This window comes from Arabidopsis lyrata (assembly GCF_000004255.2).
Source record: "Arabidopsis lyrata subsp. lyrata unplaced genomic scaffold ARALYscaffold_1, whole genome shotgun sequence".
Taxonomy (NCBI): Eukaryota; Viridiplantae; Streptophyta; class Magnoliopsida; order Brassicales; family Brassicaceae; genus Arabidopsis; species Arabidopsis lyrata.
The window spans coordinates 27,960,134-27,972,728 of NW_003302555.1; the positions used below are offsets into that span (position 1 = coordinate 27,960,134).

Below are 12,595 nucleotides of genomic sequence, written 5' to 3' on the forward strand. Positions count from 1 at the left end.
TTGAAATTTTAAGTTGTATTTGTTTTGTTAATATTGTTTATTTTGTTTAGTGTTTCAGATTGTATAATTGTATTTTGATTGTTAATTCTAGGATTTCACCCGTAGTATATCATCATGTATTAATATCGATCCAATGCCGTCAATTCTAAGATTTCACCCATAGTATAAAGTTTAAATATTTATAATGTGTAAACTTCTTATAAAAGAATCAAGATGCGTTTAAACAAATATTAAATTTTAAGTTGTATTTGTTTTGTTAATATTTTTTGTTTTGTTTAGTGTTTAAGATTGTACAATTATATTCTTATTGTTAATTTTAGGATTTCACCCATAGTATATTGTCTCGTATTATTATCGAACCAAACCCGTCAATTCTAGGATTTCACCCGTAGTATAAAGTTTAAAAATCTTATAAATTATGTGTGCTAATGCAGGAATAACAATAAGTTTAGACAAAAAAAAACTGAATTTATTTTTCAGAAAGCTTCACTCCTCACATTTTTATTACACTCAACTCTACATAATGTTTCTCTCGATAATGACTTAGGGAACTTCAAGACCAGCTCACTACCATGTTTTACTTGATGAGATTGGTTTATATCCCGATGACTTGCAGAATCTCGTCCATTCTCTCTCTAATATCACTTACAAAAACCAACTTAGCTTTACCATCACTTATAAGATCTAATTGTCTCGAATCATCGTCGTTCCAGCAACCAACGTAGCACAAATGCAACTTCGATTGGTAACACTCACTAATCAACATTAGCTTAATCAAATTAGAAAATTTGTTAATGTTCAAAATATGAAAAAAAAAACTATCATAGCTCATCAATACTTTATTTAAGAGACTTAATTACAAACTATCATAAAAATGTTGTAAATACGTTTCAATGCCCGTGCCTTTGATTTCTCAACAAACTCATCATACACTTTCTCATGAACAAATGTCCGAGACCCCGCGCAGCAAGATTGTCCCTACAAAAACATTACTCAACACTATCTCCAGAACCAGCTAAGAAAATGAGTCAGCTTAGCTCAAGGTATATATTCTACTATTGACAATACATGGTTGAAGAAGAGGGCAAAGTGTGCAATACGGCCTTATCAATATCAGCATCTTCGAATACGATGAATGGTGATTTCCCTCCAAGTTCCAGAGTTACCGGCTTAAGATTGCTGTTGGCAGCCAATCCAAGTATAACTTTGACTGTATCAGTCGATCCTGTAAAAGCAAGCTGAATCAAAAAAGAACAATGTAAGATAATATAGTTTCTTAAAGAAGTTAAAACCAAGTAAACAAATATCTCTACCTTGTCTACATCCATGTGACTCGCGAGGGCATCCCTTCTGTTGCACCGAATCCAGAAACTATATTCAGAACACCAGGAGGAAGACCAGCCTATCATAAATTTCACAAGAAACATTGTTACTCATAAAAGTTTTCTTTTCCTAGAGAAGAAAATAAGATAATTTATCGCATGTATCTTACTTCAAGTAAAAGCTTGCCAGCATAGAAAGCCGTGAGAGGTGTTTGCTCAGCGGTTTTAAGGACAGTGGTGTTACCACAAGCAAGAGTAGGACCAACTTTCCAAGCAAACATCAAAAGCGGAAAATTCCCAGGAATGATCTGTCCAGCTACACCTATGGGTTCATGCAATGTTTGAACATGATAGTTTCCATCAGCTGGAACTGTTAGTCCATGAATCTTATCCGCCCATCCTACACATCAAAGCAAAACCAAGAATATTCATTCACAGAAATTAACACAAAAGCAAGAAAATTTCACCAGAATTCTCAAGATTTAAGTTCGTTTTATGATACCAGCATAGTAACGGAACAATCTTGCAAACATTGGAATCTCTACGGTCTTGGATTGTTGGTAAGGCTTGCCATTGTCCCAAGTCTCTAGAGACGCGAGTTCTTCGCTGTGTTTCTCAACCAAATCTACAAACTTAACATTACTCTTGACCTTTCCTGAAACCCAAATCATAACCAAATCATCTGCACAAGACATCAAATATTTAGTATAGTTACGAATAATAAAACATGAAAGTTCATATAAACATAAACAAAAACGTAATCATTACCATTTATATTGTTTCAAAAAAAGAGAGATAATTATGTTGTCATGAGGAAAAAGGATTGATAGCTAGAAAAGCTTCAAAATATCTGGCATCTGTACAAAACCAAAACACGGAAATTTCAGAGTTCATTTTTTGTATGTATATATAATCAAAGATCACATAAAACGTTCTCAGAGTTTCCTTACTTTCTTTCTCTCTCGGTGTGAAAATGTCTGAAGATGTTGTTCAACAGCCCTGGGACAAAGATTCTTAACACTTGGGATATAAAGAACAAAATCAATAATAAGTTTGAGTTAAGAAACGTCACATACTTGACAGCTTTGGTAATGACATCAAAAGGGTCGGAGCCAACAGCCACAAAAACCAAATGACTCCCCTCGAATTGGTCAACAGTTGGCTCACCTTGACCATACAAACCATAAATCTCAGAGATAATCTAACAAAAATTTTAAACTAATTAGTGGATTATATATATTTACAGCTTTCAAGACAAATCTCTAGCTCATTAGCCTCGTTCCCTTGAAGAACAGCTCTAAAATCTCCTTCAAGTATAGGCAAGAATACAACGTACGAAGAAGATTGATCTCCTCCTCATAAATCAGATCCTTGGTTTGCCTCTACGATTAGAAACTGAGTCTCGCAAGGAATCACTTTCCCATTAGTACCCATTCTGAGTTATCCACCATAATTTAACCTGGAAGACACACATAAACCTTAAGTCTCTGCCAAGAAAAAAAAACATTTAAAACCTAAGCGTCAAGTAATTATTCAACAAATTATGTGAAATTTAACAACAGGATGTGTATGAAAGGGAAAAAAACATTACTCGAGTTTGCTTAGGGAGAAGACACGGTGGCTTCCGGTTTGATCCGACGTGACGCCGATGAACGCGCCGTCGATTAACGCGTTTCCTGAAGCTGGAGTAACTAAAACATTCTCCAGAACGCCGTGAAGAACACGGTGACCTATCACCAGCACATACGTGCGGATCTGATATTTTATAACTAAAAAAATGAAATTTTAAGTTGTTTTGGGATCTGATATAACCGTAGAAGACGTAGATGATAACTCTATTTATAGTGGTTTAAGATGTAGATTTCCATATGTGTTAATTAGTGACGGAAATCTTGCACAAGAAGTATAATATCTCTGTAACAATAGCATATATAGAATAAAATCCCGGATTTATTATAGATGCAAGAAATATGCCATTGATTAAGAATTTGATAGTAATAATTAGTTGAGTCAGAAGATATTAGTTGAGATCAAATATATATTTTTTAGATTATATGAATTATAGATAAGGAAATACCAATAATCTCGGATATATATATAGAGTAAATGAGTAATTAGTTTAGATTGTGCAAATATTCGTAACAATTAGATATTATAAGGATTGTTGCCGATTAATGTGGCAAATAATTTAGGGAATATCATTAAACCGAATTGTTAGAGTAGTTATAGTCAAAATATTCGTTTGTTTTTATTACAACATTCCTAAAAATCCTTATCCAAGATCCGAATATAGTTAATCCCGGATAAAACCCGGATCCAAAAGACTTTTTGCAAAAATCCCCTGTAAAAATGTATATGTAGATGCAGAGTAATCAGAAATTTTCATTTCTCATCCCTAATCAATCTCGACCTTCTAACTGTTTATGTTTTTTTTTTTAAGTTTCTCATTTCTATGCAAATTTAAAATTATTTGATATTTTGCAATAAATTTTGTTACGCAGTATATTTATAATTTGTTGGATTTTATTTAATTAAATAGTAATGATTTATTTTTTAAAACGGTTGGAGTATTAATTAGTTTCAAATGTTTAAAAATATATTAGTAGGAGTATTTGTAGTCTCACTCATGAGGTTACAAATCGACCAAACAAAAGGCATCATGCTGATGTTTAACATCAAAAACTACAAATAAAACGACTTTGAAATCGGTTTCGATTTCAGTTCAGTTAATTTGATGCAATTCCGATTTTATATGGTTTGGTTTTCAGTTTTAATTTAGATCAAATGGATCGAACTAACATATATACATGAAGCAATAACTAGAGAGTGAAGGAAATAAAAAGGTGGAGAAGATATGTATACAAGCTCTTCATCAACATTCTTCCCACAATATCAAATAGCCCTTTAACAAAAACAAAAAAAAAAGCATTCTTGTATGAGAGGCATTGTAAGAGTGAATGAGTGGCTAATGTGATTTGCATAATTTTAGTGAAATCTTGTAAAATTTCTGTAATGGAATAATAACTTCAAAAGACACGTAAGAAAGTAGGAAATATTAAAGTCATGACTTACTTTAATCATCGGAATTTACTCATTTCCCATGAATATTTGAAATTTTACTCATAGTCAAGATTCTCATTCTTTGTGGTTATATTAATTTAACTCTATACTAATTGATTAAGTACTTGTTAATTTGCCAACGTGTATGTGTCTCGAGTTTGGACCACACTCATGACTTGCTTACAAATTTGAAACGACTCATTATATTATCAAAATAAAAGTAGAATTAGGAAGAATACCAAGTACTAACCAAATTGATAATCAGGTTTTAAGGTAGCTTCGACATCTCACGTCTAGAGATTTGAAGTTATATATAGTTGAGTGACTTAAAAAATAAAAATAGAAATATTAAAGTTTATTACGTGTTCCACAATGAGGATGGAAATTTCTTTTTGTTTGGAACACACTCGTGACTCACACTTAGTCGCATTTGAAATTACTTATTTCCTATAAATATTTGAAGTTGTATTCATAGTCAAGATGCTTTCTCTTTGTGGTTTCCTTAATTTAACTCTATATTAGTTATGGGATTCATAGTTGTTAGTAAGTTGCTTTATGTGTATGTATTCTTTGAGTTTGGACCACACTAATGCCCCAATTAGAAATTTGAAGCGACTAAGTTTTCCTAAGTACCTTACTACCTTAGTTATACTTTTTATTTCACTTTTAGTCATTTGAAACTACTCATCCCACATAAAATATCTTGTGGGCGTACTCATAGTTTTTTTTTTCTTTTTGATTTCCTCAATGTAAATCTATAATAATTACGGAATATATATATAGCTATTATAAGTTTGTCAAAATGTGTATACCAAATAAAGTAAAACTATTAAGTAAACATTCATTGTGTAGATGCATGCCCTACAAAATAGTAATTTAGAAAATGAATTATATTATTTGTTTTTAATCCAACATTAGTCTACGTGTAAAATACTAAAATCTCTACTAGTTATGAGATTTATAGATATTGTCATTTTCCAAATATGTATAGTTGTTTAGCAATTAATTAAACTAAAACAAAACAAATAATATGAAATATATTATTGGTTTCCAGCTGCAGTATATCATAAGTTCAATTTCCTTTTTATCATTTCATATAGAATTAGAAATTAGAAAGAAAACAGTAAAACCTAGGTGTGGTTGCACATATTGATATTAATTAGTGACCAACCAATATATTTGACATTTTGATTTAGTGAAATAGAGAAATTCTCTCTCACATCATGTGTTTGCTTTTTTGGGTGTATAAATACACATTGTCCCTCGCATATTTTCACCATCACTGGTTTTCCGAAACTCTTCTCAAAATATAGAACAAAAATCTGCTGAGTATAAAAAAAAAGAACTAGTCAAGTTCTTCTCATCAAAAGATGGCGGCTTCTGGTATATGTCTTGTTTCCTTCTTGATTTTCCATGTTATGTTAGTTTATTGCTTCTTCTTCTTTTCTAGTTGTTATATATTGTGAGGTTATGTTTTCTCAGATATTCACATCACTCTTTGGTGTGTTTTTTGCACATTGATCTCCTTTTCTTTCTCTTCCATATCCCATCAATGTAGTGTGCAACTCTGAAATTTTCGGATGAATATATAAAAGATATCTCTTATTATATTTTTCTTCTCTTTTTGTAGTTTTTATTAAGTTATGGGGCTACTACTCTCAAACAATTTTGTTTGGTTAATGACGCTGTTTTATGGTAAAATCTTTGCAGGTAGTAGAAACAGAGGAGATGTACTTGATTCTGTTGTGCAACCTAAAGGAGAGCATAGGGTCACTATAGTATGGCTGCATGATAAGGATGAGCATTTCACTGAGTAACGTTTATATTTTGTTTTGTTTTGTTACATATCTTTCATTTCTTCTAGTCCAAGTTAATTATGCAAAAAAAAAATTCGTCTCACATGAACGGAATATTTTGTGTTTTGTAAATTAATGAAACTTTATCTTCGCTTCTTAATTAGCTTTTATTTTTTATTTGTATTTTCGTTGCTTTCTTATATTATGTTTATATTCTTTTTGCAGTTCAGTTCAGTTTGTGAAAAAATTGAATCGTAAAAACGTAAGTATATATCCATGAACATTTTCTGTTAAAACCCACTAATAGCTATTAATTTTGTTAACAACGTGAATAATTATTTTACATACAGGTCAAATGGATATGTCCATCTCTCGTGTTCCCAGATTCATGTGAGATAAATTAGCTTATACTCAGTTTTCTTGTAAACATTATTTGATGTCACCAAATTATATATTATTAGGATATGTAAACAGCTAAACTGGTGGTACATTCCTCTTTGATGAATCAGGGAACAAACCCGGATATAAAATCAACCAATATGTTCGAGAGGCTTTATATCCCACAGCTGAACTTGTTAATAAACTTTCCTTGGAAGAACCAGAAAATGGTAATTAATGTAGACCCATAATTATTAGGGACTTTAACAAAAATAAAAAAATGGCCTTAACAATCTTCTATATATATATATATATATATATATATATATATATATATATATATATATATATATATATATATATATATAAATATACTTCACATATATCTATTAATACTCAAATCACTAAAATTTGTTTTATATATAGTCATAAAAGGAGTGGGTGGTTTTGGCATGGGTGCAGCAGTAGCTCTCCACTTTGCAACAAGTTGTGCTCTTAACCATTATCCTATAAATCCTCGAGTTGTTGTTGCAATCAGCGGGTGGCTTGCTAAGGCATGGTATATACTCAAATAATTTCTTAAAACTAATTTCACATCTCATTGAATGATGAAAGAGTACTAATTCCTCAACCTTGCAGGTCCGTAAAAAACAGCATAGAATTTTATACACTTGTTGCTAAATCTCGTGCTGCATTGCAGTCAATCTTTCTTACGCATGGAATAGGTAAATCCATGTATTTATTTTCCTCTTTAGATAATGATCAGAGGCAATGCTAAATCTTTATGATAATATGTGTGGCAGACGATCCTGTAGTTCCTCACTCATGTAGCTGTGGAGAAGAAGCTGCTGCGTCCCTTATAAATGCTGGATTTGGAGAGGTCAGGTTCCTACCATTAGCAAGGTATATAAACATCAGTTATTTTGCTCTATATACCATTTTTGGTTTGAACATTTTGTGTCTAATAAGTTTATTGGGTTATATATGACAATGTGACTTAGGTTTGGACCGACTGCTCATGAGATCAATCGCAGCGAAATGGTCAAAAGCTGGTTGGAAGAGAAGCTCCCGCTCGCGTGATGATGTGCACCCAAAACAATGTCTACCATAAAGACGTTCCTCTATCTAGTGACTAGTGATTTACTATCGTCGTTTGTTTTATTTGTCATGAAATAAAATTAGCGTGACTACTAAGTTATTGGTTTTTCAGACGTTATGGTATATACGTAGTTTGTTTTTTCTTCTTGATCTTTTCAAGTTGGTACTATCAAGTTGTGGCAACCTTTTGTTTATAGGAATTAATTATGTTACGTTCTTTTTATAAGTGAAAATGACTAATATTGGAATTAAGCATAGATATAAATTGATAAACCAATATTTGGTAATGAAATATGTGATTAGATGATATATATTACGTATATACAGTTTAGTTTTTAATATATTTCCTTTCTCTATACAAACTAATTGACCCATTTACCATGTTAATTAATATAATTCGAACTAGCTAGCATATTAGAATCAGAAAGATATTATCAAAAGGAAAGTAGACTTAGGAAGAAATTAATTAGGTATATGGTTGCAGATTAATCTTCTTTTTTTTTTTGCAAATAATTTTATTGTTTTTCCTTATTCTTCACTTTTTCAGTTGGTGTTATTAAGTCGTGGTAACCATTTTTAAGATAGCAAAAACAAAAAAAAAGGTATAAATAAAGCATTTAGTTTTTCAAACATAAGAGTAATTTAGGAAGACAAATATGGAACGTTAATTATTTAGTACACCAATTTGATAATGTGACCAATGAACATCTTGACCTTTAATTTTGATCCTTCTAGCCGTGTGCATATTGTTGCTTGCGTTTGTTCAGCTTCTAGAAACACCAAACTCAACATCTATACTATATAAAAGTCGAGGCTATAAGCTCCTGAGGCCGTCCACCTAGGATTTTAAACGACCAATTGTGGTTAGCCACTTCATCAGTTAACATTTTTATAGACCACGTTAATTAACATTTTTTGAAACTTTCTATATTAAAATAGTATTAATAAAAGAAAGAGAAAACAAAATATAAGGAAATAAAATAAATATAACCTTTAAAATATGGAATCTATGTAACTACCCATCGTGAATAGCCACTTCGTCGGTTAACATTTTTATTGACCACATTAATTAACTTTTTTTAAAAAACTTTTTATATGAAAATATTATTAATAAAAGAAAAAAGAAAACAAAATATATGGAAATAAAATAAATATAACCTTAAAAAATATGGAATCTATGTAATTATAATTATGTAATCTTAAGCTCAATCCCATAAAATTTATATTTTTAAAAATGGTAATTTTATTAGTGTGTTTCTGTTTTCCCTTGGATAACGGTTTGGTTTTGATGAATAGCCACTCCAAAGCTCCGGTTAATTTGAGTCTCATTGCGAGATTATCTCACCAAATTATATATGTTTATATGATCCTGAGAATATATGTTAAATTCCCAAAACAATTAAATGTTAAATCATCCATATATGTTAATCATTCAAAGATATTTTATAGAAACCCTGAAAATATGTTAATCATAGTTTTAGTTTAAATGAAAGGAAAAATCCTATTAAAAGATGGGGAAAAATAGAACTAAAACACAAAGAAAAATAAGTTAATGATAATTCAAGAAACTTTTAGTCCACAGTTTCTATTTTTCAGTAAAAAGAAGAATAGAAAAGTTTCTAAATTCTAAAATTAGTGGTTTATGTATAAATAGTAATCTAAAACTGATGATGGAACATAGAAACTTCAAATAACGTTTTAGTTCATTGAGAGATCAAAAGAGCTCATTAATTAAGATGGCACATGCAGCTTCTTCCCCTTCCGCTCAACTACTTCCCTCTCCTTGGTTTTCGATGAGTTGGCAAAAGGATTTTTTTTTTTTTGAATGTAATGTTAAATTATATTCAAAGAAAAAATATCGTTTTTACAACTAGTGCAACGTTTGATTGAGTTTAGAAATATCGAAATCTAAAGGCCAAAGAGTTTAAATTCTTGCTTCGAACCACAATTGCAGTCCCTTGTCGTAGCGTCGATCACCCGCCAGTTTGATAGATGAAAGAGCATTCCGCATTTGCTTGTCGATCCATTTGATTAGTCGTGTAGGCGGGTTTGGAGATTCACCATGTCGTCTTCCATTTCGCTCTCGCCATATTGTATAAACTGATGCTTGTAGGATGTATCGAGCCAAGAAGCTCTCAGCCCTGTTTTGTTGAAGACCCGAGATGTAGGTAATGAGAGTGTTCCAATCCGTGGTGTACCTTACTTTGAAGACATTCGTTGCTAGAGCAGACCAAATCGCTGAGCTATAGGTACAAGTGAAGAACAGATGGTCTCTAGTTTCCCGCTGATCACAGAACACGCAAGTCACCGGAGCCCATATGTTCCACTTTTCAATTTTATCACCCGTTGATAATCTGTTCAGAACTGCTAACCAAACGCAGAAAGAGAATTTCGGAGTAGCATGAGGGAACCAAATTCCTTTGTGCCATGCTACTTCAAGTGATCTTTTCCTGACATGATTCCACGTTTCTTTTGTTGAGAACAGATCCTTGAATGTGTCATTTTTTCCTCTCCATAACACTATATCTGATTCACTTGTTCGATTCACCTTTGCATTCTCTAAGGCATTTTCTATTTGATTCAATGCGGCTGTGCGGTGACGTCTTCGTCTATGTGCAGACCATGCATCGGCGACTGATAGGCTGCGGCTTATTCCAAGGTCTATTACGCCTCTCTCCCCTGTGACCTCCAAGATTCGTCCTAGTCCCGACCAGTCGTCATACCAAAAAGAGGTGGCTTGTCCATTTCTTACTTCCATCTTACAAAATGTTTTTGCCACATCTCTATACTTTAGCAACTTTTTCCATATCCATGACCCCAAAACAGAGTTACTCTTCAAAGACCATAGAGATTGATTCCTTAGTAGGTTCTGTTCGGTCCATTTTACCCATAGCGAACTGCTGCGGGAAAGAATTCTCCAAATCAATTTCAAACAGCATACCTCATTCGCTTCTCGAAGTGAACGCAGTCCCAGTCCGCCCTCTTCTTTCGGTTTGCAAACATCATCCCAAGAGACTTTCGCCTTCTTTGAGCTCAGCTCTATACCAGACCAAAGAAAAGCTGAACACATTTTATCAATTTCTCTGATACATTCTCGCGGTAGCCTGAATGCAGCAAGCCAGAAGTTGCAAATACTCCAAAGAACTGAACTTATTAGATTTAATCTTCCCGCAAAGGAGAGAAAACGTGACGTCCACGAATCAATTTTCTTGCGAATTTGCTCGAGTAAAGGGAGGTAATCTGAGGAGCTAAACCGCTTTGTAACCAATGGTAGTCCCAAGTACCGAACTGGGAGCTGTCCGATCTCAAACGGGAAGTTTTGCTCTATCTCTTGGTATATTGGCCCTTGGATGCCTGCCAAATATATTGTCGACTTCTCCATGCTAATCTTTAAACCGGATATTTTAGCAAAATCGTCTAGCACCTTAACGATTCCTTCGATAGACCGAACCTTACCATCAGAGAGAATCATTAGATCATCCGCAAAACTCAAGTGAGTTAACCCCAGAGACTTACACTTCGGGTGGAAACCAAACTTTTTGGCACCAGCAGCTTTATCCAGCATTTTTGAGAGGACTTCCATACTAATGACAAATAAGTATGGAGACAAAGAACAGCCTTGTCTTAACCCTCTCGCACTTTGGAAATAACCAACCAATTCACCATTTACTTGTACCGAGAATGAAGCTGTAGTGACACAAAGAGTAACCCAATGAATGAATTCCGGAGGAAAGTTCATGGCTAAGAGAACATTTGTGAGGAAACTCCATTGGACCGAATCAAAAGCCTTAGAAATATCTATCTTGAGAGCACAACGGCTTGAGATTGAATCTTTATGGTAGTCCTTTACTAATTCCGTCGCCAACAACACATTCTCGATTAAGAGCCGATCCTTTACGAAAGCGGATTGGTTTCCCGCAATGAATTTGGGAAGCACCAATTTGAGCCTGTTTGCAATTATTTTTGAGATGACTTTATATAGAACATTGCAACATGAGATGGGTCTATAGTCTTTCATCTCTTTCGCCTCCTTGCGTTTGGGGATGAGAGCTAGAATCGTAGAATTTATGCCCTTAGGTAAGAAACCTTTTTGAAAGAAAGATTGGACTGCCAAAGTGAACTCATCACCTATTATGTCCCAAGCTCCCTTATAAAATTCTGAAGTAAAACCATCCGGACCCGGGGATTTGTCGTTTGGCATCAAGAACAGAACCTTCTTTATCTCCTCTGCCGAAACAGAACAGGTAAGCATCTCTTTATCAGACGTGGTGCAACGGTATGGTAGGAGATCCCGGAGCTCTGCCACTGTTATTCCCTCAAAATCATTCGGTATCAACTGTAGGAACTCTCTAAAAAACCTCTCTGCCTCTATTTTTATCTCTTCTGCGTTTGATGTCACTCTCCCTCATATTAAGATACTCCGCTTAACTACTTCCCTCATAGGGTATGCTGTATGAACGTTTCATTGAGGCATTGTTACATGGTCGATCTTCATTAATGCAGACAAATAATGGATGTTAGGGCGTCATCGTATTTTGCTTACACAAAGAAAATAGTTTGTTTTCTTTGAGTTCTAATGGAGTAACTAAGAATAACCTTTGTTGGTTTGGTAATTACAAAAAGACCAGTTGTTGCATCACAATTACTTTATCCTACGTGGGTTATGTACATAGTGCTGGAAGTTTGATAAATCGACTTTGATTGATATATTAAAAGATGTTATCGTTTTTAAAAATGGTACCTTATACGAAGGAGCGTCTTATAATAGCTCTTAAAGAAAAAGCCCACATGTAGTTGCGATAAAAATTGGTAACTGGAGTGTCTCTAAAAGAACAGTTTGATAAAATATGATTATGAAAGTTATACCGAATTATGAGATATTTTTAGAACTCGAAAATCTAAAGGTGATGGTAACTGGTAACACCACATGTTAGTCATCTT

The 12,595-nt window shown here is 33.3% G+C and overlaps 1 protein-coding gene and 1 pseudogene across 1 annotated transcript; one reads left to right on the forward strand and one right to left on the reverse strand.

The window, feature by feature from the left end:
- Window positions 1-903: 903 nt before the first annotated feature.
- Window positions 904-3,283, reverse strand: LOC9330441 (annotated as a pseudogene).
- A 2,474-nt stretch (window positions 3,284-5,757) lies between these two features.
- LOC9330442 (lysophospholipase-like protein 1) lies at window positions 5,758-7,811 on the forward strand. The gene is given in 9 exon segments (XM_021010418.1): window positions 5,758-6,195; window positions 6,404-6,440; window positions 6,529-6,568; window positions 6,688-6,786; window positions 6,983-7,115; window positions 7,196-7,281; window positions 7,360-7,459; window positions 7,558-7,630; window positions 7,632-7,811. Coding segments are annotated over 9 exon segments (774 nt in total). The 5' UTR covers window positions 5,758-6,025; the 3' UTR covers window positions 7,668-7,811.
- The last annotated feature ends 4,784 nt before the right edge of the window (window positions 7,812-12,595 follow it).